Genomic DNA, 26,805 nt, shown 5'->3' with positions numbered 1-26,805 from the left:
TTACCTGCCAAAGCTGCGATTCAGACGTAATTCATCTTTTGATAGACTACTTGACAGCTCACGGGCGGCAAGGCAAGGTCACGCCGGCCGCTTGTACGGCGCTGGCCAAACAAGATGGAATGCCGTCCCGCGCTCGCATATAAGTCCTGCAGGAAATGTGCTTGCACGTGGATGACATCATCATTCACGTCGAAAATACGGAATTCCAACTGACATAAACAAGCTCCGATAAACAGGCCTCTGAAGGGCTTGTGATTGTGTTCCATACGGGAGACAAATACTTCTCTGGCCAGTGATCGATAATGGAAGAAAGTGGCCGCTAGCCTGGATCCTAATTAGTGGCGAGCGAGAACAGATTAGCCTGCACCTGGGCCACCCCCCCCCCCATCTTCGCCACGCTCAAACAACAACTCCCTCCCTATCAGCATGGCGTGGGAGGCGATGGGGCGGGCCACGGATACACACCACTGTTTGGACATCAAAAACAGCAAACACAACCTCACAGAATAACACAGCTAATCGTTTGTGTCACAAAATAAAGATTTCAATGCAAAGGTCCTAAAATAAGAAGAGAATGGATGGGGTGGATTAACTATTAAGGATTTGTCGTGGCAGCTGAGTTGTGTAAGCACACGTGCACCGACACACACATGCACAGTTCAGGGAAAGGTTAGCAAGATGACACTGCGAGTAGATTGCACTTTGTGGGAGTGTGCGTAGGATTCCACACCCGTCTCCCTTTCAGTGTTGTTGTTATGATGTGCTATAAATAGAAAAATACCTGCAATGGGTTTACAGCTTGCACATGGTGTGGTGTTTTTGTTTTTTTTAATGGCCCTCATTAAGAAGCACCACACGTTACTGAACTCTACAATTTGGGGGAGGGGTTGTGTTATATTGTCGTTTGGAAAGGTGCTAAAAAGCTCATTGGGGACCAAAAATATCCCATCGTTGGCTTGATTGAGTTGTAATTCACAAAGTTGCCCGCTAAGTGGTGCAACTATCACTTTAAATGGGGCTTCGTTTCATTTAATGGAAAACAAAAAGTGGGATTTCTTCATTAAAACGCTTATCGTTATTTTTAATGCTATATTTATTCTATTAATTTTTTGTGCATCTCAAATTTTAGTCGTACACTGGCACATATTTTTTACAAGGCCCTAAATTTTTTAAATATTTTAAAAAATATAAAAAAATATATATATATTAAAAAGATAAAATACTAATAATTAAAAATTCTGAAAATAAAAACATTTTAAAATATTCAATCGTCTCTTGGCGTTTATAAAAAGTACGTAATAAACAGAAAGTTGGAGCCCTACAACATTTGAAGTAAAAACGACAAATCCTAATCATGTGTGCAGCACTGTACAAAACAGTTGCCAGTAGAATGAAAATCAGTCACACGCAGAAAAAAACAGATCAATAGTCATCTACGCACACGCTCACACTATGTTGCGCCGCATGCGTGCAGCCATCCATCCGTGCAGTTTACAGCCAGACACTTCCCGTTAGTGGCCGAATGCCAAGTCATGCCAAACAGCAGTGGCGCTGCCACGGGGCATTTTTGGGACTGGCCGAGGCGTCATAATAGTCACGATCAGATCTGAATTAAATAAATGTGCACTGAATTCAATGACTAAGATGAGTAAATCGGTCACCATGCACGATGTCTCTATCAGTAACTCGAAATAGATGTTAAAAATGGTTATGCACCTTAGTTTGGGGAGATTCATAAATAGAATAAACAATGCAAGACCAGCAAATGCATATGAAATCTTTTAATACCGGCTGACTACGCATGAACAGACTTTCAGTACTGTACATGTTTAGAAAGTGTGCATTGTAATTTTAGTGAAACATAAACTGACAATTTGGCAATTGTCTACCCTGTTAGTACGAATAAAGCACGGAAAATAATCGATGAGAATAAATGTGTGTAACGTGAGCTGATATTGCTCTGTAAAGTTTAAAGCAAACATTTGGTCAAGGCAAGAAATGTCCTCTTGTTGCATTCTACCCAGCACCTCATATCGGATGACAATTTATCTACAATAGAAGCGGCAAAGATCAGCAACCCCAAAAAGTAAAGCAGCAGAACGTACGTAAATAACACCACGGTGTGATAACAATCCTCGGCCAACACCTTCTTGATCCCTCGACATTTTGTATCTGTGATTTTAATTTGTGAATGTTAAATATTTTAGGAAGGTTACATAAAACATCACCTCAACAGAAAGCTTGATGAAAGTGAAACATTATTTCCAATAGGGGCAAATTAGCAGTTCCACTTTACAGGATAATGTAGACAAAGTGCAAATGACTGCATGTGTAACAACTCCTTCTCCCCAATCATCAATCAATCTGCATATAGTTGGGCTACATCTCATTTCCCCATATTGAGCGGTATATTCAAGTATTGACAGATGTGCAGCGCTCGCTACGTCGTATGCATCCAAGTGCTTCGAAGGCAAACACTTGGAATAGAACAAGAGTAAAAAATAAGCCTCTTTTGCCCCAGCACCGCTTTAGACCACCTCGGACTCGTGTGGCGCCAAAGCTGCTGGCAGTGTGGTTCCACACGGACCCTGGAAGTGGTACCTGCGCCAAACCAAAACAATCTGAGCTAGGATACAAGGGCCAAATGGTGGCGAAGATGTTGTCACACCAACATCTCCCGCATCATTTGATCCTCTTGTACGATCCACTTACGTGAAGTACTCGGACTTTGGTGTTGCTCGTAGGTTGAATTCCGCCACGGGGACGCCCCTGGACGCCACCTGGGGACCGAACATGGCCGCCGGGTAAACGATTGACGACGTACCCACCTAGCGGGGGGAACGACAGCCCCAAGTTAGAATATGTGAAATGTACCACACGAGTGTTTCACATGCACACTACTTACCACCAGACAAAGATCACAGATTTCCAGTTCTTTTTCCACCTTGGTCAGGAGGTGAGAGTCCAAGGTCTCTCCGAAAAACACAACGTTGGGCCTCAGCAGACCGTTGCAATCGCTTTCGGAACACCTTGTTAAAAGCACAGTCAAGCTTTTCGGTGATTAAATTCAAAGTCGTCGGAGCCATAAGTCGGTTTCTTCTGTGCTGGCTTGTGGCGTAAGGTGGAATAACAGTGGGTTTTCTTTTTTGGGGCTTTTTAAATAGTCACCAAAATGACTTCAACTTATGTTTTGGGGTGTGTTGTTTTCTGTGTTCTGTCAATGTGTACGTAGCCATATGTATCACTTGACATTGGACATGAAAACAGGCATTTGGACCTGCAGGGCAAATCCAGCCTTAGAACATCACTGCCCTCTAGTGGTTACCTTGCGTAAGTAGGAAGTTGAGAGCCCACTACACTTCATGAAATGGGAGGCTAAAGTTGAAAATGGGGAACAAATTATATTGTGCCATTGGGAAAAACCTCAAAAATTCTGATAAACCAATAAAACGTCCTTATTTCTCAATATTGAAAAATTCCACAGTGATGGCAGCCACTTGTCACACTCCACTTGACTCACCTTGGCAGTTTATCCACTGGAATGTCAGCATCGGGCACATTTGGGTCAGGTGAACTGCACGAGAAGAAAAATGGTGAACATGGAAGAGCAAAGTGCGCGTTGTGCTTTTAGAATAAAAACACATTTGTGTGTACCCCTTGTTCTTGAGGGCCGCACATATCGGGCTGCGCCTGTTGACGTCCACATCGCCGCAACTCACGCAGCGCGTCTCTGTCAGGCTGCCTGCACTTAGACACGACGGGTTCATCACACACAATTTATCAACTAATAGTTACTGATAGCAAATTCATTTTTTCAGTCCACCCACCGTGAATCCTAAGCACGTGTTTGGAGCCCGCCTGCTGGTGCAGGTCGTCGATGCACTGCGTGATGACCACCACTTGACGGCCTTGCTTTTTCAGCCGGGCCTCGCACTCCGCTATGGCCAGGTGCGCAGCGTTGGGCTTCTTGCTCAACGCCACCTCTCGCCTGTGATGGTAGAACTCCCAGACACGTGATGGGTAGCGAGAGAAGGCCTCCGGGGAAGCCAGGTCCTGTCAAATCCAAGAGATAGATTGGCAGTGGTTTCAATTGACTTCAATGGAAATGAAAGGGAAGCGTAACATCAATCACGTGAAATATGCAACAAATAACCTAACTTTACTGGCTGTCTGTGCCGAAACAAATTTGATGAAAAGTTGCTGAGATATATCTGTCTTAAATTAAAAAAAAGCACACACTTGGGACTGCCATTTCCTCCATTTCTCATGTTCACCCCGGAATGTTGGGACCCCGCTCTCAGCGCTCACACCGGCCCCGGTGATGATGGCTACGTGCTGGGCTTTAGAAAAGACCTTTCGGAATTCAGACATGTCTAGAAAACAAGCAAACAATTCCAAAATTGAATATTGGATGCATAAGAAGTATGACAGCTGTAGGACGGAATTTTACTCCTATTCTTAACCAGTCACTGGAACGACACTATGCTAAAATGAATTGAATCAGACATGCACACATAAATAAATAAAATTCACAACATTGTATGACTTTTATAGTGTGTTACTTTTATGAATAATGAAATATCACAACAAAAACTCTCTCTCCCACAAAGTGGCTTCCTGCTACCTGAGCTGGAGCTCGTCTTTTCCGCCAAAGGTCCGCTGGTCGCATGACTGCAATACAAGCGGAGGCCGAATGACACAATAGCTCGACGCTGAAGCAGCATTGTCACTGAAATAGAGGTCAAAAAGAAAATAGTACATTATACTTTATACAGATTCAAGAGTCAAATAAGGGCAGAGGACAATAATAATAATGCCCTTAGCATTCACCAAAAAAGTATAGTTGTTGAAGGAAAAGTATAGTTGTTGCAGGTTTGCATAAATATGAACTGTGGTAAGTAAGTAAGTAAGTAAGTAAGTAAGTAAGTAAGTAAGTAAATAAATAAATAAATAAATAAATAAATAAATAAATAAATAGCATATGAATAGGACTATTAACCCAATCTGATGGGTTAATATTTTGGACTGCGATGTGATTTCAGTTTTCACAATAACTACCATGTTGCTTTATGGGTGCAGAAGAGCAAACACTCCCTAAATTGTGTCCGAACAGGTTTTACAAGATTAAACAACTTGGCTTGTCATATCAACTCTGAAATCTAAAATTCGGCAAATGCAAGAATGGCTTCCAGATTCACGGACTGTAGTTTTTATTAATGTTGGCGTTGCAATGACTTTCAAAGGAAAAACTAACATCGAGCGAGAATAAATGAGATTATTGTATTTGTTTGCCTGCCGTTGAAATCTCGCGATGTGTTGATGTGCGACGGTCGGGCAAATGCTCGCTGTATAAAAAGGAACTGATTAAAACGAGTTCCTTGGAGAAAATGTTGACCGACATATTTGATACAAATAGAGTTTCCGATTATGTTAATATAAAGAATTTAGTTTAGAATTTAGAAACTTCCCGAGAAGTTACCTTATTTACTACTTTTGTGTCCGTGCAAACAGGAACTTTTTAAAACGTGTTGTTTAAAGGAATTGTTTCACCATAATGGAAAGTTAAAAGATTCTTCGTTGGTTATATATTCACTTACTTCTATTTTGTAGCTCTTTGGTGTCAACGAACTCGAAAAGCGACCTCAAGGGATGGCTTGTTTACTTTTCTTGCCTGCCACAAATAACTAACGTAAATCTTAACCCGAGTGTCGTAAAGCCCACTTTAGAAACGAGTGGTGGTCGTGGACACTAATAAGACTTTTAATTGCTCATATGTTCGCGACGCAGTTACCTTTATTTTGTAGTTCTTTGGCAAACGACCGTGCTTGATCCAGTTCAACTCTGCTGGCCACAATTAATAGTCGTAAATCTCATCCAAGTGTCGTGCCGCTTTTAAAAGTCGTAAGGGAGGAGCGAGTGACCTCTGCTGGGATTTTTTTTTTTTTTACAAATTAATAAAAACACTGTATTCAAGTTGACCAATTTACCCCCAAAACATACGTTTTTGTATTTTTTTAATATAGCTTTTTTGTTGCTTTTTTCATTCCACAGATTTTATGTTTAAGATGTTTGCATATGTTTTATTAGTATATGTGTTCTTATTATAACTAAATAGTGATGGTGCTGCTTCTTGAAGGAAGATTATATAAATATAGTGGACTATTCTATCTATCTATCTATCTATCTATCTATCTATCTATCTATCTATCTATCTATCTATCTATCTATCTATCTATCTATCTATCTATCTATCTATCTATCTATCTATCTATGAATTCTCTCTCTCTCTCTCTCTCTCGCTCTCTCTCTCTCGCTCTCTCTCTCTAGCTCGCTCCCCTCCAACTCCCTCCTCCTCCTCCTCCTCTTCTTCATCGACATCTTCATCCCAGCGTGGCCGCCACTGTGGTGAAGCTGTGAAGCTCGCCCCAGTCGGCGAGCAATTATCGGTGGGCCCTGGCTCGGGTTGATGGCGACCACACCGGACAGCACTGACCGCCGACTGATCCGCAGATTGCGCTCCAGGAGAGACACCCCCTATTTGGTCGAAGCCCGATTCTCCTTCAACCTGCGGACAGGTAGGACCATCCTTTTTACGTTATGTCGTCATGCTGACGATCAAACCCAAACCACATACGCTGATGTATTACTGCTGAATTTGGGCTGCGTCCATTCCCCGCGGCGGATGGGACTGAGATGTTACGCAACTTTGTGGACTCATACAGCAAAATGCTGAAGCTTTTTTAATGCTTGGTAATTACTACCAGCGCGATTACGTAAGGAGAAGAGGCGTCAACGTGTCCTGGACTAGCCCCCATGTTGTGCTGTTGGTGGTCAAACACACGCACACGCACAAATGCATTGCTTTTTGCACCCTGCAATGCACTCTTATTATTTATACGTTATGTTTTACAAGGCAGGTCGCATCCCGTTGCTATGGTGACATTTTGGGTGGTGTGTGTGTGTGTGTGTGTGGCAGTCACTAAGCTGTGTTGTTGTACATGCCACATCCATATGGTGCTGTCATGTGTCGTTAAGACCAAGATAGATAGATAGATAGATAGATAGATAGATAGATAGATAGATAGATAGATAGATAGATAGATAGCATGTGCTTATCGCCACCTCATCTGCAGTTGTGTAAATAAACCTTTTTCGGGCGAGCACAATCAGATGAATGAATCCTTTTTATTTAGAAAGAAAAGGCCTGCACAAACAGACACTTGAGGTCCAAAACACAGCAACCATCGTTGTGTGTGTGTGAGTTCTATTGAGAGCAGCTTGTTGTGGTTAACATTGTACATTTGTTATCTCTCTCGACTCTACAACAAACCCGTCGAGCGTGCGGACGCTACGGGGGCGACGTGTACAACAGCACTGTTGACTCACTTCCACCTGAAGAAGTAGAGCAGAATTTAGCTTGCTTATCGCCAAGGAAACTGAAAGGCTGGTGGGCAAGGTTGTGGCTTTTGGATGAGCTTTGTGTGAGAATTTGTCAGATGGAAGAACAACACTTTCATTTTTACCCAAAAAGAGCTTGGCAAAATAAAGACAACATTCAGCCATATGTGGATTGCAATTTAGAATAGAAATAGAAGAGGCTTTCATTAGTAGTGTCAAAACTAATATTGTATAACTACGTATGTTATACATCAAACCACAAGGTAAGCAAAGCTGCATTGAGTTTTGTTGGAAGCCCAGATTAGCATTAGCTTCGCTAACAACATTGAGCAAACCTTTCAGTGCATATTACAGATACAGTATGTCAATAAGACACCTTAGAACAGTTTTAAATTGTGGAAAAAAAATAGATTACCTAAAAAATATTGGGGTAGAGAGGAAAGCTAAATTCAGTTAGCCAAGCATTGTGCCGGGTTCATCACAACAGGAGTGCCGGTAGGAGGCGGCAAGACTAGTTAAGCCTCAAACACGCACATAAACTGACTGTTTTAAGTCTTGCATCTTAAAAAATACACATCCATCTTCCCCGCTCGGCTGCGTGCGGGCCGGGCCTTCTTGTGCTGAATAAAACATCAATCTGGGGGAAATACGAGTAAAAATAGTCATGCAATATCCGAGAGTATGGAGAGAAAAAGAAATACGATTTCAATAAGAATGGAACTGTGTGCTCCTTTCAGTCTCATTTAACGGCTCTTCTGTGGCACACTTGATGGAAATGGGAACGGCTCCTGACTGTGATGTGCTTCCCACAAGCCAGCCGAGAAATAATAATCCTTTGTGTGTGTGCGTGTTTTACCAGCAAGCAAGCAGAAAGGAAGCTGCATGACAATATGCTTGTGGCTGATATTTATAGTGTGTGTGTGTCAGCTCATTGGGCACAGAGAGGCAAGAAAAGCCAATGCAATATTTAAGCGAGTGAGGACAGAGAGAATACTGTAGTGGTGGGCGCCATCGATCCACGGGTCATTGTAATTCACCGTTCGTCCATGTGTGAACAAAAATGAAGTGTGTGAATCTGATTTTGCTGAGGCGGGAACTTGTTTACGAGTAATAAGACTCTACACTTGTTCCAACTTGTTTTAGTTGTATTTTTTTACAATCTATTATTCATTTTCCCAAATGGAAAAAAAAAGGAAGACATTTATTTGGGGGTGGCATTTATTTGTCAAAGTCTTAATTGGACATCACACATCTTGATTATAATCAAATCATTCAAGTTCACACATCCACGCAATTATTTGCACATAAAACAAATGAAGCAGTGTTATTGTAATCAGTCACGCGGTCTTTAAGAGAAAGAGAGGCATCCATTAAATGAGTGTGATAAATGTTGAGTGGCATTTATTTATTGTTGCTGTCCCCAGTGCTGCTCTCACTGTTGCTGCATTTCTGCTGAGTAAGTGTCCCTTCAACAAATACTCCCAAGTCAGTTCAGTCCAAGCTGCAATGCAGCACTCAGCAGTGACTCAGTGTTATCTCTGCAGTAAAACACACACAAAAAGTAATCCTTCCCCAAATTATCATTTTGTTTTGCACAAGAACCTCACAAATGCCAGATGTGAATGTATATCAATGAACAATATGTGTATGATTGTGGTTGTGGCTGTTGTGGGGAAAAAAAAAGTGTGAGGGGACGGGTCTGTGCATAGAATGGAAGGAGTACTACTGCCCTCTAGTGGAGCGGAGACAGCAGCAGGCAAGTGAACGTTGAAGTTGAATGCGTCGTTGCTGCCGTCAAACGACTTTGCAATCTATGGTTAAATCGGCAGACACGCTGCCAAATATTAAATTCGACGGTTTTTTATGTGGCGCAGTAAAAATCAGATATTATTGCAACTGTGGTCAAAAATGTTTGGACATTGGCTGGCAGCAAAGATCTCAACCATGGGAAAACGTCTGACGTAACTTGTGTGGCAATCATCACGCACGCACGGAGCCGTTTACATTTGGTTACCGTCTTCTCTTTTTTTTTTTTAATGCACCGGCAGTGGAGTGGAAACATTCACACAATGGATGTTGCAAATGTGCTTGGACGTGGATGCGGTAAGCGGATCCAACATTTAACAGGTAAATTAGATTTTCTTTTCAGTATTTAAAGGCTATACATATACGGAATTCAAGTTTTCTGGAACGTAATTGGGTCTAATTGACCCCCTACATCTTTATTGAACAAAAATATACACTAGACCGGAAAGCTGTAGTATGTAAAGGACATAAAGGACATAAATAGCAGGCTTTACCATACGTAAGATCGTCTTTGAATGATGTGACTTAATGACGTTTGAAAGCTTCATAGACCCTTTTTTTTTCTTTTTCAAACATTTTCTTCCCCTACAATTGGCCTTTTTTTGTAACCTTACCGAAAACAGAAAATGACTTAAAAGAAATAGGAACTCTATTAAAATATCATTGGGATGGGAATATTCACGGAATGGATGTAAAGAATGTACAGAGTTCAAGGAAAGTATTTAAGTGTTTGTTGAAGTTACTAATATGGCCGCTAGCTGGCAGCATTGTAAAGGCTACTGTATCGAATGAATGGAAACTGATGAAAGTGCCACTGCATGAGTTTTGCCCTTCTCTTGAAGCAACTCAATGATATTCACAACCACTTCTAAATTGCAGAAGAATTGTTGTTTTTAAATTGAAGTACTGAACTACATTTTTTTTTTCAAGTTTGCTTTTATTCAGCAAAGCAGCACATTGTGTGGATGAATGCAGGGTGAGAATGACAGATGGGTAGGGAGGGACACAGCGATATGGACAGAAGGAACAGCAGATTTGTGCTGACAGGCTGTCCACTCACAACCTTTTCATTTTTTTCCCTTTCTTTTCAAATAAAACCTGCATCACAACATTGTAAGCCAGTTCAAACCAATTTGGGAGTCTGATCCCTCCCAATATTTGACAGCGATTACACAATTACCCGCAACTGCTGATAAAGTACCACCAAGGCCTATCAGGAATCTTTAATGGGCCTTTCATTTGATCTTAAGCCATTTGAAGTGCTGACCAAACTCCCAGTGCTGCTTCTCTGGACTTTGATTTGGATGAATCTACTCCCCGGATGCTTGTCTGTTACTCTGCCTGCATTACATTCTTGTCCTTTGTCTTTTTCGCAACTCATGAATAAGTGAGGCATTGCAGTGTCCGTGGCCTCCGTGGCTTGATTGTAGGTGGTCAATTGTGGATAATCCCTATTGCTCGCACTCTGATCGTCAAACCATCCCCCAGTCCCCAATAATCTGGAGATCAACTAGAGTGGCATGGAAACGTAGCATACACAAGTATGATGAAGACCAGAGATAGACGTATTGGTTGTTGGAACATAAAAGTAATATTAATACCATGATTGGTAATATGAATGTCAAATCTATTAGTAGCCATATGGGTCAGGTGTGTGTTGTGATGATGGAACTGGGTCAGTAGCTCACATGAGGACCTTGTAGAATACTGATTGAAAACTGATGTCAATCATTTTCGGATTTCCATTTTGATGGGGCTTGGTCCCTATCATTTGTGAACAGCAACAATTCAGTGTTCTGCTCACGTTCTAAAACGATGACAGTATTTGGAATAATTAACAAAGTGAGATAACGATGAACTCTTTTTGATTGGCCTAATTATCGTCCGCAAGCAGTTCTCTCTGCAAGCTTGGACGTCTGTGTGCGCATGCGCGCGCGCGTCGTTCACGTGACCGGGCATAAAAAGCTTGCACTTGCCTATTAGAGGGCCCGCACGGCTCAGCCAATCAGAGCGACGCGCTGCTTCTCTCCCCGATGGTGGATTAGCCACAATAGGCTCCACCGCAGACTGCAGCGCTGCACCGCCGTCCGTCAAGTCGCACTTGCGCTCCACGTTGCTTCAAGCAGGGCCGGAGCTAGGATGTTCAGGACGGCGCACTACCCGAGCGCGGACCCAGCGCCTACCGCCATGCACGGCGCCTGGTGGCTCGCCGGGCACAACGCGGTGCCCGCCCCCTCAGCGGTGGCCCTGGCCGCGGAGAAGCCCAAGAAAAACGCCTTCAGCCTGGCTAAAATCATGTCCCTGGGCGGAAAGAAAAGCCAGCACGGCGTCGACGCGCACAACAACAACAATAATAACACGCCCTTCGCCATCCACTGTCATATCGGCAAGGAAATCAAGCACATTTGCAGCAACTGCAGCCGCGGGAACGACACGCAGGACGGTGAGTGGGCCGGCGGCGGCGTGTGCGTGCACCCCGGGGGGGCCCTGCGGCGCCTACAGACAGGAGGATTCACAGTACACACACTTTCCCTCATCATCGTCGTCTTAATCGCTCCATGCGTCCACTCGTGCGCTTTATAACTTCATATTTGTTGCATGTTTCCTGTTACTAAACGGCTTAGGGTAAAAAAAATGAAATAAAAATAAATACATAGAGATGGCCCCTATAAGGCATTTCCAGTTGAGTCTCATGACATCTCTCAGGCCTCTTGGGATGCAAACAAATGTTTACGGTAATGTCATTTATTATTCACTGTTGGGTGTTGCGGACATACCGAGGCAGCCACAAAAGGATCACCTGCCTTCAAAAACGTGCCATTTATTTTTAGCTCTTTATGGATGAGTAGAAGCACTTTTTCATGCATTTCTGTGTTAAATTTTTTATATACATTTATTTTTATCCACCATCATTTCTTCAGGGAATTTATTTAATCTCTTATATTTTTTTAAATTGCATTGCATATTTTGTACATATTTAAGCTATTTTACACCTTTTTTTCTGTAGCAGAATTTCTCAGCGTTTGAGGAGAACTCAACCTGGGAACAAGTGTTCTCATTAAAAAAAAAAAAAAATTACATTCTCAATCATAAGTTCTTGAATATTGGACTTTTGACAAAAAGACTTTGGCGCACCCCAAAATCTTTTTGTCAAAAGATCATACAGAAAAGCTGCAATGATGTCATGACATTACCAAAATGATCATCAGCACTCATTCTGAGATTGTCTTCAGAACGGCAACGTAAGGATCACCACGATGTATCAAACATCGCCGTGTCTTTTATAGCGCTATTTTTGTCATTTTGCCCCAGCAACAGCTTCTTTTGACAGTTTGTTGTCACACAATGAACTCACTGCCGATGGTGTTTTTTTTTTTTTTTTTTTTAAAAACCCAGTTTGTTCATTTGAAGCTGGTTGGATGCCGGATGCTCCTCGGTGTAAATTCCCTCCTATCTCACTCGAAGCTTTTGAATGAAGTTGTTTGAAATCCGCCTGGATTCAATCTGCATTGTTATTTATCAGCCGACGTGACGTCGGTGTTTGGTCTCCCGACGTCGGTCGTGAAGGAGCAGAGCAGTCAAGTAATGGGCCGTGAGCTGTCTTGTCCTACAACACCTCGGGGTGGTGGCGGTGGCGGCTGACTAGCTTCTCAAGTGACACGTTTGTGTTGGATTGGCAAACGGCGGTGTTCATGCCGAGCGATGTGCTGACCTTGACGCGCATTTCACACTTGGTTAGAGGTCGCTGCGCATGTCCACACATGAAGCAGCCAGGTCATGTCAGCGTTTTCCGTTTTGCTTGATAGAGCATTTTATATTTCCTGGAAACACCACAGAAAGGGAAATGTACCGTATTTTCTGCACTATAAGGCGCGCCGGATTATAAAGCGCACCTTCAATGAATGGCCCATTTTAAAACTTTGTCCAGATATAGGATATATATATTTGGGCCGCGGGCCGGACTTTGGACACGCCTGCTGTAGTGGCTCAATATTGGTCCATATATAAGGCGCACCTGATTATAAGGCCCACTGTCGGCTTTTGAGAAATTTTGAGGTTTTTAGGTGCACCTTATAATGCGGAAAATACGGTACTTTCTCGTGACAACTGTCATTCCATTTGATTAAGCAAAAAAGTAAACAAAGCATGTTAATGTCGATAAATTAATTTGTTGTGTCTTTGTTTTGTTTTTTTAAAGTTGCTAATATTCGCACATGATAACTTTATAAGTTTGAAATGTTGTTTTTTGGTGCGTGATACATAACACGTTTCAAGCAACTCTACTGATTAGTTATGAGCTTGGCCTTTTGTGCGCCGCCATTTTGTGCGCCGCCATCTTGGTTGCTAATGCTTAGCTGACCGACCCATGTAATCAATCCAGTGTTGAGTGAGACGGCAATATGATCGCTGTTTACTTTAGGGAGCTGTTTGAAACGTTCAGATTCGACAACTTTGCCATAGCTTGCAACTAAACAATTTTTGATGCAGCGTAATCAAACACGGCACTCTAAAGGGTGTCGTCGTGTAAATATTGAATGAAGCTCAGCAAGAGTTCTTCTTGATGCGCTGTTTAGCTTGCAAAGTGTTTGGCATATTTATGTAAAACACTTGAAGCGTATAATGTTTGGCATTTTGGAGTGTGGCTGACGTACTGATGAGTCCAAAAATTAGCAGCAATATTACATCCTTTCAGGATATTAGGATATTCTTTATTTCTATTTTATGGTTGTGTTCTATTAGAATAAATATTTGAGAGGGAACTGCATTTTTTTTTTTTTTAAACGCAGTCTGTTATGCAGGATTGTTTTCTTTTTTTGATGCTCATCCAGTTACTTGAGAATTCTGGAGGCGACTTGGCCCAGATGCATCCCGCTCGGACTTAAGTGCGCTTAAGTGCTGCATCTTTTGGCACCGACATCACACTATCCTCACCTTTCTGTCTATTGTTTGCTCCCTCGCAGCCGAGGAGGTCGAGAGGCTGGCCGTGATGCGATCCGAGTCGTTGGTTTCCGGCGCCCACACGCCGCCCATCCGATGTCGGAGCAGGCTGGCCACGCTGGGACGCCTCCTCAAACCCTGGAAATGGAGGAAGAAGAAGAGCGACAAGTTCAAGCAGACTTCGGCCGGTATGTTTCATCAAAATAAGCCATTTTTGACAACGCTAGTAGGCAAGCGGGATGTGGATATTTCAATTCTGGGTCACGGGAATTGTTCCTCCCTTGTCTCTCCACGTCTTTTGACCTTTTGAGTGAAACGTTTTATTTTTCCAGAGAATTTAGTTCACATGCAGCTCGAAGGCTCAGCTCAGCACCGTCGCTGTAAATTGAGGGAGGTGTGGAAAATTGTGTTGAAAAGTAAAAACAACAAATTGCTCTTCCCGCAGAAATGTGTGTGTGAACGCTCGATAAGTGCCTTCCCGAAGCTCATTGAAGGAGCGCATTCATCATCAGGGAAACTGATGGCTTCATCAAAGCAAATTGTGGCAATCCATTAAAAGTCAGCACATTTCTCGGGGATGAATCAAGTATCTGCATCAGCTCACCTCGCTGTCCTCTGGCTAGCTAGCTAGCAAATCTGCCCCGCAGGAGTCGGATGGCGTCGCACCGAGTGGGTGCCGGCCAGCCGTTAAGTGCTCCGAGCATTTTATGACCCCGTGACTTCATTGCTTTTTCTGTCGGCGATCTCACCGTTTGTTCATTTCAAAAGTTTTGTAATGGAGCAATCATTAGCCTTAATTGTACTTTTACATTTACTTAGCTGCATTTTGATTAGAAGCCAAAATGAGATTTCAAAACAAGGCAGAAAGCGGCGCTATTAAGAGGAGGAGGTCATCGCCGCTCATCTCATTCAGCAAGCCGTATCGACACGGATGGACCTTTTGAACCCCGTTCCAAATCGATCGCCGTTAAAATGGAAAATGGCACATTTGCCGCTTGTAATCAGTCAACGCGGAGACGCTCGGCAAGATCGCCACATTGACCTTCGTTGAAGGAAAACGGATACGCAATCGCTTCAATACTTTTTTTCTTTCTTGGTTCTGTCATCGGGTACTAGAGCAAACTACAAATAAATAGGTCATTAGGAATTCAGCGACGGTGGAGAATTGATCAGCAGTCTTGATGCAATTGAGGCAGTTTTTTTATGTCTCTGTGTTTGTTTGTGTTTATGTGTGAGAGGCCCAAATCCAGATTGAAAGCCCAACCGTCCGCATCTCAATGAGTTTTAGCCAAGCCTCTGATGTTTTTTCCGTTAATGCCCGAGCTTCTCATTGATAAATCCCCATGAAAGTTTTAATACCCTCTTTTTCGATCTTTGAGGATTGTCTCAGGAACAACAACAAAAAAAATAAAAATAAATAGTCACGGTTGAGCCTCTGGGCTTTGGTAGAACGTGTTCCGACTATCTGGGTCACTTTGCAGTGGAAGTGAAGCATTCGCAGATCAATACGGGCAGCGCTCAGATATGCCAGTCTGATTTAATATGCCCTGAGCCGAGTCTCTGATGAGCGCCTAATCCTCTCATCTCGCGCTGCAGATTGAGTGGCTACTCGGGGCCCCTTCCAACTCCACACAGGGGCGTCCTAAAATAGAATTTTATTTTAAGGCTAAATCTTGATTAGCACCATTCTACTTTAGCGCTGACGGCCGTTCAGCACATCAGTCGGCTTTAGCTTTACAGTTGTAATTTGTAAAATAAATTTCACCCCCAAATATGATTTATACTCCAGAGTGACTTGTTTATTTCTTCTTCTTTATGATGCTTTTTTTTTTTTATATAATATATCTTTTTTTATATTTTAATATACGGTGATCAAAAGTCCATGGAATGCTCAATGATGCCTGAATGCATTATGTTGTATAATTAGTCTTTTATGACCATTCATTGGCAATTATTGATAACTTGCATAATCGAAATAATCCACATGGTAAAAAAAAAAAAAAAGCAGGAACGCGTGTACGGTAAACGTGTCATAATACAATTACCGTAAAGCGATCGTTCCATGCCAGTTATTGATGATAAAAGGCTTCTTGCATAATCAACAAACAAGGACGCGGCATAATCCACAGGGTCAAAAAAAGGCCACGCAGGCTGCGGGACTGTCACAAAATGCCAGCGTGTAGGCGTCATCGCTATTCATTCAATCAATTTGCGCAGTGGAAATAAAACGAGTAATCCGCAGCAGGGGGGTTACAAAAAAGGGGGGGGGTGATCGCGCCTAGTTCAGATGGGCCAATATGAGTAATTTTGTAATAACGTGTGACTCCAGGCAATCTATTGCGAGGTTTTCACAATATGTCAGTATTTGCAGCGAATGTCTTTTCGCGCTCCTTAGGCTCTTTCTGATGAAATCTCCCGCAATTGCGAGCTTAAGCTTTCTACCCATGAATCTATTTTTGGGCAGAGTAGCTCCAGCGTGCAGGTTGGATATATATCTGGCAAAAAAAAAAAAAAAATACAATGACTGTCAAAGATGCGTCCTCATTAAGCGTTTGACTTAATGGCGTTGCGTAACAGCGTCCATCCCTGTTATGTCATGTCAAGCTTTGCGTCATTACTTTTCATATTGGATGAAACTGAAGTATAATCCCGTCCGTCCTTTTCTGACAGGTTTTGCCCTCGCTCCACCCTTGCTGGTTTATACTTGGCATGAAGTGTAAAGCGGTCCAACAGGTGCTTTAAAAAAAAAAGAACTGACCATTTCATTGTTAGCATATTTAAACATTCGACCAAATAATGAATTACCCCGCTTATTGATGTGAAAGAATCATTTTACCGGACGAAAATCAAGTCTGGAGCGTTTTTGCAGACTCGTTTCCTAATCGCAACGCTTCGTATGCTAGTTTAATCCACGCTCACTCCGTCTGAGTTAATTAGAGGCCACAAATGCTGTAAATGGACAGTGAGGATTCGTTTGAGTGTTGCAGATCATCCTCATTCCACTTTCTTAATTGGTTTTCAGGCCGGGCGTAGATTTTTCAAACAAGGATTCTTTGCTCAAGCCTTCCCGACACACTTAGGCCCTTCCATGCTCGGGAGCCTAAAAATAGATCATTTTGTGCATTATGCAGCAAGAGTAAAAATGTTGTTCTTTGGGTTTTGTGCTTTTATCGCCTCTCTTTATCAAGTGTTCACAATTCAGCGTTGTTCAACTCAATTTCCTCCGCTTGTACGTTAATCAAGCCGGACTAGATAGCGATGATCGAGCGGGAGATGTTCCGCTCGACCGTGTGCAGACTACAAATGAATGCAATTTTTAATTTTTTAAAAAAAAATTCTGAACAGCAAGTAGTATTGAAACATTGGAAAGTTGGACATTCCAGTTTATAGAAGATTAGATGATCAAATTTACGTGCTGTGAGGTTACAGCAAATGGATGGTTGAATAAATCTCCTCCCCTTTCCTGCTCACCCAGCACTGGAGAGGAAGATGTCCATGCGCCAAACTCGAGATGAGCTGATCAAGAGGGGAGTGCTAAAGGAGATCTTTGAAAAAGGTGAGCCGCTTCATACCACATCATCATAATGGCACCCCCCCCCCCCCTTTCTTTTTCTTCTTTTCTTTCAAATTATGCCTGTCAGATGAAAACTCGTCAGCTCCTGGCTGTTCTTTGAATTCTTCATTAATCAGCAATCTCTGAAGTGCACTCCAAATCTCACGCAGGCTATCTGCTGATAGAATCTTTCATTATACATTTTTTTTGGGGGGGTGGGATTTATATGCTTATATAAAAGCACTTTGGGGCAGGCAAGGTGCTTCATGCAGATTCTTGCTTCTTTGTATTTTATTTTTTTTATTCATTCGTTTATTTATTTACTGATTGCCCCTCCCTCCATCCGCTCAGCAACAGGTGAATTTCGCTCCTCCATGGACGGCGGAGTCTGCGCTCAGGAGCCCCCCATCAAGTCGTCCATGCTCCTAGCCCCCAAGAAGTCTGTCAGCTACGCAGGCGACCTTCAGGACAACCCCGCCAAGCCGCCGCTGTACCACAAACAGCCGCCGGCTCTCCCTCCCAAGCCTTTTGCTCGCATCCCAAACCATTGCACAGGTCAGCCAATGTTCTAAATATTGCCGTACTTTTATTCAATCCTCCCGTCGTCAATCTGTCAGTCAGCGCAAAGTGGTATTAGGCTGACCTAATTCCATCAGGGCGCGTCTGAGCTCCACGAGCTTTGTTTGTTTGTCTGAATAACGTCGCGTTATGATTCCTCTCCAGATTCTTGCCAGCCAATGAAGTTGCCCTGCATGCCCGGGGCAAAGCACTCGCCGCCCCTCCCGCCCAAGAAAGTCATGATTTGCGTGCCTCCGGGTGGACTGGACTGCGCCACGTCCCCGTCTCCCTCCCCCAACCCCCTCGGCGGTATGTCCCAAAAGTGCGGCCTAGCCCAGGTGATGCCGGGCCACCACGGCAGCCTGCTGCCCTCGCAGTTTGCCGCGCTGTCGGCTCTCCACCAGAACCACGGTCATCCTCTGCAGCTGCAGTACGGCAGCTTGCACGGGCCGAGCCGCATCATCGAGGAGCTCAACAAAACGCTGGCGCTGTCCATGCAGAGGTTTGAGAGGTAAGTCGCCCCCCGACGTCGGGGTCAGTAAAGCCGATAGTGAAGCAGAAGCAGGGCGGGATTATGGATCAGCGTTGGGCATTTATTCCCATGCGTCTTGTGCTGGCTAGTTTGGCTGGATTTACACCGCAGGTCCAAGTGCCCACTTCCCGTTTAGATTTGGGATACCGGGACCAAAATGTTGCGCCTTAAGTGCATATAAATGACTCAAGTCTCAGGACAGCAAAGACAACAAGGGAGTAATCATTGATTATCCAAATATTTCCAAGCATTTAGTTGACCTGGCTTGATTCCAATCTGAGGATATTCAATTTTGTACATCCCCATACAGTGTAAATCAAGACTTACCGTATTTTCCGGACTATAAGGCGCACCGGACTATAAGGCGCACCTTCAATGAATGGCCCATTTTAAAACTTTGTCCTTATATAAGGCCGCATCGGACTATAAGGCGCACCATTAATGTCCGATTTTTAATCCAAATCAAATCATTCTCCATTTTATCTGTTTTATTTCAACTTCAGACGCAACAAATTACTTTATAATCACAAAAATAATGATCCATAGTCTTTTTGATTCATGATTCATAGTCTTCAGCGGGCCACTTATGATTGATTTCATGACACAATGCTTCGGGCCAGTTTAAATTTAGGAATTTGGTCCATATATAAGGCGCACCGGACTATAAGGCGCACTGTCGGCTTTTGAGAAAATTTTAGGTTTTTAGGTGCGCCTTATAGGTCGGAAAATACGGTAATAATATTCCTTTACTACTTGAAATGCTTCTAATTTGAGCATAAATACAATTTTAGTCCTAACATGCATGTAGTTTATCAGGTGTGTGTGTACGTCAGGTTGCCCGTTAATATCAAATACGCCGCGACGAGGCCGCGCCGCTCCAAAATTCGACTGAACACAGCGCAGCATGGCTAGATTGATTTGAACTCGGTGTGTGTGTTTGTGGTTGTGTGGGCACAAGCTCGCGCGCAGCGTAGGCGTCCCCGGCATCAAGTCGGCCTGACATAACGCGATCAGCTGCTCCTTTGCAAGAGCTCCTTACTACCTTCCTGTTTGCAGAAAAGCCACATGAAATCTGATTGGATCTTACGTAAGCTCCTCGGCTGCCGTCTTGTCGCCAAAAGCCATTTGAGAGGGCTTGTAACTGGAAAATGCTCATGGCACTGCGTACAATTAGTCCGAAAGAGGGGAAACGGTTATGTAACGGCGTCGGGTCATCGGATGAAACCGATGGGAAGGAAGCCATACCTCAACGTATCAGAAATACATGGAACTCAAGGGAGAGGAAACATGCGGCCCGTGGGCTATATGTGGCCCCTTTTTTCATTTGATAAAGGCCAGAACAAAGTGAGCCGTAATTCCTTAAAAAAACAAAAAAAATATCATTTTGCTTTCTCTCCTAGCTCTTTGCTACACGTCAGCAGTCAGTGCGCTCCTCAGGACAGACGGGAAGTGCCGTCGGTGATCGTTGACTACGAAGACGACAAGGAAAACATGCCCAGCGAATCTGACTATGAAGATCTGCCTAGCATGTACAAGGATGAGGATGACGTGGATGACGATGACTACGATGAGGACGACGACTCCATATTTACAAGTGAGTTGAGATTGTGCATTGAAAGCAGGAGTGGTTTAATATGCTAATGGGGCGGAAGACAGTTTTACAAGACCTCGTATGTATTCTGGAGTTTCACTTAAGCACTTTTGGGACTTTGGTAAAATATTAAAAACATTCTTGTGCCCCTTCTGTTATTTACCCATCCATTATTTAGTGCTGTAGTGGTAAGCTTTTTTTTTTTTTTTTTACCTCCAGCGCTTCCTCAATTTCTATTCACACCTGCCGTTGAATTTCAGGCACGCTGGCTCAGAAGGTGCTCCGCAAAGACTCGCTGGCTATCAAGTTGAGCAACCGTCCGTCCAAGAGGGAGCTGGAGGAGAAGAACATTCTGCCAGTGCAGACGGATGAGGAGCGGCTGGAGTCCAGGCAGCAGATTGGCACCAAACTCACGAGGTAAGCTAGCTAGCTTAGCGGCTGCTTGCGTTGGCCAAGTATTGTAATTCAGGACCGTGTCCCTAATTAAAAGTAAAAGTCGCTTATTTCTCTCTGAATTGTGAGAAGTGCAAGACTTCTGAGTTACTGCGGGATTGTAAAGAATGACATAAAACGGAGAAGCTCTTGAGAACCAGCCAACTTCAGACTGAAGGATAACAGAATATTTTATTTATGGCGACGCAAACAGAATTTTTTCCCCGCCCTAACTCGTTCCCATTTTTTACTAGAATGGGCTGGGGGCACACCACAGGGTCGTGATGGTTCGATTGTTGCCTAAGTACACATAGTGTCACCAAATTAGGACAAATGACAAATTATAACTAATAATTCATATTGTATGGCATCAAGCTTTTTATTTCAACCGTGACTGCACATCCCAATACTGCTCATAAGTCAACAAGATTTTGGAAACGGCACTCACTCTTCCCGTCTGCCAAAATGAACATTCTGTCTTCATTTGAACTGACAAGACTTCCAATTCCGAGTCACTATAAAGCTGAAGGAAATATGAGCACCCCGCTTTCTTATTCAAACGCTTCTTTCTCCCCTTTCATGTTTCCATTTTAAAATCCAACAAGGATAAATTCTTTATCTCACTGAAATGAGGCTCTTAAAATGGTGCTGACCTAATTTTGGCAGCACGTCCCCCCCCCCTCCCCTCCCCTCGTCTTCTCGCCGTAGCTCGCGCATCACACCGAATCACCGCAAAGCATCTCTACCCGATTGCTCCACATCGCAGCGCCACCTCGAATGCAGCAATTTACGAACGATAGGAGAAGTCGGCAATATGGTTGCAAGCGAGGAAGGGAATATTAGATTATCATCCGCACGAATCAGCCGTTCCTTCTGCGATTGGAACACGGTGCATGTTCCCAGAAGGCCTGCCCGCTTTCTTGTCATGCTTCCAAAAAAAAAAAAAAAAAATCTCATCCTCTCGCTTTCCGTTTCTTTGGCAGCGTTGTGCCCTGTAAGGTCGTCTTTTTATTGCCAGGTTGAGCAGACTTGATCATCATTAGAGCATCGTTTTTTATTTTTAGAGACCTGTTTCAAGGCAGCTTGTAAAAGTGCCGTTGACGTCCATTGCCGTCAACTAGATTTTTTTTTATTTTAATCCTCTTCAGAAATTCTGTCTTGTGTTTCTTAGAGCATTTACATGTCAATTACTCTGCTAACCATGGATGATTTGTGTTTTTTTCTTTACCAGGCGCTTGAGTCAGAGACCGACGGCGGAAGAGCTGGAGCAGAGGAATATCCTCAAACGTGAGCATTTTTACTCTTTGCACGTCAACACACGCAGACAGTTTTGTGGAATGTTTACATAGATGGAAACATTTGGAACGCTAACAGTTCATTTGGTTGCGGCAGTGGAGCGGGCTTCCCCGAGGAAGTCGAGCCGGGCAGACTCTTAGCTCGGCTGTATCAGAGATTCGCAGCCCCGTTGCCGGGGTGCTCTGTGACTTTCACATCAAAGTGTGATTTACCAACACTTCCCGCTCCACCCGGAGGCTCCGCAGACGAGACGACATTGGGGGGGAAAAAAGTCAAAGAATTTACCAGCACGGCCTCCTCCGTTGCTCGCGAGCGTGCAAGGTTAAATCAAAAACGGAGGAGCGCTTTGTTTACATGCTAGTGAGGATTTTACGTCATGGCCTGTAGGAGTGCGGTGGAAAGCAAGGGAGCAACCAAAAAGTACATGACATTATGTCAAAAAAATGAATAAGATTAATCAGATTTATCCAGAGAGCATATGTTAATATCAGACATGCTAAGGCGGAGTCTTTGCATGTAATTAGTACTCAGGAGACTTGGGGGGGAAATGCTAACACGCTAACATCACAAGATGACAATCTTGGCCACTTTATAACACATGCATCCATATTAATAAGGAGGGATTTCTATTTTGATCCAATTGGCTAATCATGCAATCATGAGCGCGCACCAAAGGGAAAACTTGGGAGAACAAAGCAATCGCGCTCCCCCGACGCGCATCGCTAATGCTATTAAAGAGCTAATGATGAAAGCTATTTGAGGTTACACAAGCATATTGGATTTCGTATCGGGTTGCTCTCTAATTGGCCACATTAGGCGGAATGCCTGTTTGCACCCCTCGTTATTAATTGCACAACCGCAGTAACGCTCCTCCTTCTCCGCAGCACGCAACGAGCAGGAGGAAATCGAGGAGAAGCGGGAGATCAAGCGACGGCTGACTCGCAAGGTGAGCGAACTCAGCAGAACAAGAAATCGCGTTGTTTTGTGTTCCCGGGGAGATCCGCGTCCTTGTTGCCCTTGGCCCCGGCAGCATGTCGGCCGCCAAACCTTTGGACCCCGTTGAGCGTGTTCCTGTCTCTTTCAATTAAGCAACACTTCCTGCAGGCGTTCCCCTCTTGACAAATAAAAAAAATCTTACGTCTGCTGTATATCTTGTTAATACTACGGCAATTTCAATATCAAGCTCCCCCAATTTGGTTTTCAAGTCAGATTATTCTGGGCATATTTCCTTCAAAAGACCTCAGCAAAGTTTAATTTCACATGACTATCAACGGAGCAGTTTTATTAAATTGATTGTAATTACATAAAAATAAGAATGAAATACAGTTTCTAATTACCTATGGATTCAGCAAGCGGGCACCAAATGACTACTTTTTTATTAGACTGGATTTTGGTGCCATCTAGTGGTGGTTCAGGAAAAAAGCCAATTTGTGATTTGCAGAAAGACATTTACTTTCTCAAACACTTCAAAATAGTCACTTAACTTTAAAAAAAAAAAAATGCCCACCTTCAAATGGATTCCCGGTACTCTGTGCAGGTAAGTAATTTCATGCCTGATGGAGCAAATGTCTCAACATCTGGTGAAGGCGGCACATTTTTCAACACTGCTGTTTTTGTTGTTGTAGCTGAGCCAGAGGCCCACCGTGGAGGAGCTCAGACAGGCCAAAATCCTCATCCGATTCAGCGACTACGTGGAGGTCTCAGACGCCCAGGACTACGACCGGCGGGCGGATAAGCCCTGGACCCGACTCACCGCGGCTGACAAGGCCAGTAGTGCTTCCTCCTATTATGCGTTTTATTGCTATTATAAATATTTCATAGAAAATGAATCGACTTTTAGGCCACTCCTAGCTGACGTGGTGGTGGAACTTGACAGTGTTATTTCAGACTTAACACTCCTGGGAGTCAAAGGCCCCGAAGCCCTTTTTGCTTGGCTCGTGAGCCTTTTGAGCACGCAAGATCACACCTGAGGACCACTCGTAGAACTCACTGACTGTTTTGATGACGCAATAGCTCGGCTTACGTAAAGGAGGAATTGGACAAGGGGCGCCTGGGGACGGCGAGCCGTAGACATGTCTGTCTTCCTTCCCGCTCCCGACATCAAAGGCGCATTTTTAATATTTTCCCCTTCCTCTTTCAGGAACGTGGCTGCGAGTAAGAGATAATAATGTTATTCTTTTGCTTTGAAATTTGATGATTTTTTTCCTGAAGTGACCCAAAATAGACAGGCATTTAAAATATTAAATGTATATTAAAACTGCATCATATCAGTCACATTTTTAAGAGATAATAGTATCGTTGCATCACAGTGCCCCCTGCTGAAACATTTCTTGCAGTGCATCTATTTTTCAGTCATATTTTTTTCACGCTTGGATGGTGTTTCGTATGTGCACATTTTCAGGAAAAAAAAAAAAAAGTGACAAAGTTAGCATTTCATTTTGCTCAGTTGTGTTTTTAAATGTGCAGGCAGCTATACGAAAAGAGCTCAACGACTTCAAGAGCAACGAGATGGAAGTGCACGAGTCGAGTCGTCATTTAACCAGGTAAGTTGCCGCCTAACTCAATGCCTCCACGTCTCTATCTGCATGCACTGCTTGGAGATACACTTGCTGAGCGTCAAAATATTCTGAAATGTTTCCCTTATTTTTTTTTCCCTTCCAGGTTTCACCGACCATAGTTGACCATCACTGCGTCAAGCAGTGCTGCAGGGGTAGAACCTTAAGTGCTGGACAGTCAAACGGTGCCCGTTTTCTTTGATAAGGTCTTCTCAATGCCTTTTTGCCCCCCCCTTCTAGACAATCCCGTCGGTACGACACCCACCAACCAGTTAGGCCACCACCCGCTGTAGTAGCACGTCAGTCACTTCAGCCAACCCGTTTTGTGGAATTAGCTCACTGAAACGTCGCCACGCTGAGCTCTCAGGTAGGCGCTCAGCTGTCCGTTTACTGGCTTCAGGCGGAGACAGAACATTAGTCACCGGCAGACTTGTCACAATGCTTCATCTTGATGATGATGTCCCCCCCACCATGCTCCTGAACTGTGCAGGAGGATGCAGCGTTGCCACAAGGGGGGGCCATCCATCTTCCACCGCATTGGCGGGGAGAAAGTCATGTCACTTTGTGCAATACAGTATTTGATTTGGTTGCAACGCTATAGCGTCCTCTACAGTTCTGTTCTTCCCATGTCCTGTACTGTACCGACACTGTTGTCATCCAAGTCGCTAACTGTGAATCCGGGGGGGGTTGCTCTCTCCAAATGTACATTTTGTTTATATTGATCAAGTCACAAATTATATTTCATTCACTCGTGTCAGAATTGTGTACATTTTATGTAAAAAAAAAAAAAAAATGCATCTGACCGATGTGCATATGTTTTATATTTCATTTTTTAAATATTTTTGGGGGGAGATCGAGGCTTAAATGTAGATGTCGCTGGTCTTTGGGTGGAAGTATTTTGACATAATACCAAGAGCAAGACTAATTGCAGTGTTTTTTGTCTTTTTTTTTTTTATATTAGTATTTATCCCTCATAACCTGCATTTTATTGTATGCTTTCTTTTTACAAGCAATAGCCTTTTCTCATAAAGGGTTGAACAATATGCCACTGTCTTTTTTTTTTTTTTTTTTAAACAGTGCTTATGCAGTTTATGCATTATTATTTTCGACAGCGTTGTGTGCCAGGATGAAGTTTCCTGCTGTCATCTCCACTGAGCCAATTCGATATCTGCCTCAGTACAAATTGAACATAGCCACAATTCTGGACAATAAGTGCATTTTAATGGACTGATTTTTAAACTTCCTCATTCAAGTCATTTGCACTGCCACTAAAGCTTTGTGGGCACTCCATGTTTTTTTTCTGTAATACATTGAATTAAGATGTGAATTGTATGTCAGGTGTGGGAAATATAGTATGTCTTCTCCCTTGGAGATTAATTTCAAGCTGTGTGGTTTGCATGGGTGTTGTATTCATTTGGAGCACAGGTCAGTTCACTTTGTAAAAGAGTTTTGCCGGTCTACTAGCCTCACTGATATTCAAAACAAAAAAAGGAAGGAAAATGAACTCCGCAATAACTTTTTCCTTCTCATATGGAAATTGGAGACGCTCAATACATTTCAAAGTGTTATTCCACTCCCTCGGCCAACCCTTTTGGAATACAGAATGCCATGTAAAAGATACATATTGCAAATTAAAATCCCATTTCTGAATGCATTTCTACTGTATGTTTTTTATTGTAGCGATAACCAATTCCGCCATAGTTTTTGATTTTTAGCAGGTATGAGATCGGGTTTTCCATCCCTTGCAATCAAAGTGAGCAATCCCCCAATTATTAAAGATTATCGGGAGCGATTATCCACTAGAGTCTACACCACTGCAGACAAACTCACACAAATATGAAGTCAAATCTTGGGGGCCTGCCAAAGCCTGCCACGTCGTTTTACATCTTCATATTGCTTGCTAAATGGAAATTTTCGTTTTTGCATATCATACACTATTTTTGTGTCACAAATGACAGATATTCCAAGCATTCTTCTTTTACTCAAACAGTAGCTGTATCTCAATATTGCTTGCTACAACTTTCCCTGACCTCGAATTTCAAATTTGTTTAAAAAACGGTTGTTTTCAGTATGCCCTCCTCACCTGCGGGGTCGCTGTGGCCCGCGGATACGAATATAAATTCGCTTTTAGTCCTCCAGAGGGCGG

At 43.3% G+C, this 26,805-nt stretch overlaps 2 protein-coding genes across 8 annotated transcripts; one reads left to right on the top strand and one right to left on the bottom strand.

The window, feature by feature from the left end:
* Window positions 1-1,766: 1,766 nt before the first annotated feature.
* LOC119137330 (NAD-dependent protein deacylase sirtuin-5, mitochondrial-like) lies at window positions 1,767-5,920 on the bottom strand. 3 transcript variants are annotated; one of them, XM_037276571.1, is made up of 10 exons: window positions 5,792-5,862; window positions 5,598-5,671; window positions 4,625-4,729; window positions 4,240-4,373; window positions 3,828-4,053; window positions 3,655-3,742; window positions 3,521-3,574; window positions 2,906-3,029; window positions 2,713-2,828; window positions 1,767-2,601 (listed from the first exon to the last, which is right to left on the bottom strand). In XM_037276571.1, coding segments are annotated over exons 2-10 (921 nt in total). In that variant the 5' UTR covers window positions 5,599-5,671; window positions 5,792-5,862; the 3' UTR covers window positions 1,767-2,528. The 3 variants fall into 3 exon arrangements, with proteins under 3 accessions (XP_037132466.1, XP_037132467.1, XP_037132468.1); XM_037276572.1 differs by lacking the exon at window positions 5,598-5,671 and having other exon boundaries at window positions 5,792-5,920; XM_037276573.1 differs by lacking the exons at window positions 5,598-5,671; window positions 5,792-5,862 and adding an exon at window positions 5,293-5,315.
* Window positions 5,921-6,358: 438 nt separating this feature from the next.
* On the top strand, window positions 6,359-26,313 carry LOC119137349 (phosphatase and actin regulator 1-like). 5 transcript variants are annotated; one of them, XR_005100895.1, is made up of 13 exons: window positions 11,208-11,647; window positions 14,166-14,330; window positions 17,618-17,698; window positions 18,047-18,250; window positions 18,419-18,764; window positions 20,186-20,379; window positions 20,637-20,793; window positions 22,040-22,095; window positions 22,989-23,050; window positions 23,730-23,870; window positions 24,571-24,647; window positions 24,766-25,026; window positions 25,150-26,313. XR_005100895.1 is itself a non-coding variant. In XM_037276605.1 (12 exons), exons 1-12 carry the CDS (start codon window positions 6,467-6,469, stop codon window positions 24,779-24,781), a joined length of 1,608 nt encoding a protein of 535 aa, XP_037132500.1. In that variant the 5' UTR covers window positions 6,359-6,466; the 3' UTR covers window positions 24,782-26,313. The 5 variants fall into 5 exon arrangements, 4 of the variants coding, with proteins under 4 accessions (XP_037132500.1, XP_037132501.1, XP_037132499.1 ...); XM_037276605.1 differs by lacking the exon at window positions 11,208-11,647 and adding an exon at window positions 6,359-6,575 and having other exon boundaries at window positions 24,766-26,313; XM_037276606.1 differs by lacking the exon at window positions 11,208-11,647 and adding an exon at window positions 9,162-9,525 and having other exon boundaries at window positions 24,766-26,313.
* The last annotated feature ends 492 nt before the right edge of the window (window positions 26,314-26,805 follow it).

This window comes from Syngnathus acus, chromosome 17, assembly GCF_901709675.1.
Source record: "Syngnathus acus chromosome 17, fSynAcu1.2, whole genome shotgun sequence".
NCBI lineage: Eukaryota > Metazoa > Chordata > Actinopteri > Syngnathiformes > Syngnathidae > Syngnathus > Syngnathus acus.
Note: the sequence above shows the minus strand (reverse complement) of the source record. Positions and strands in the feature narration are given on the sequence as shown.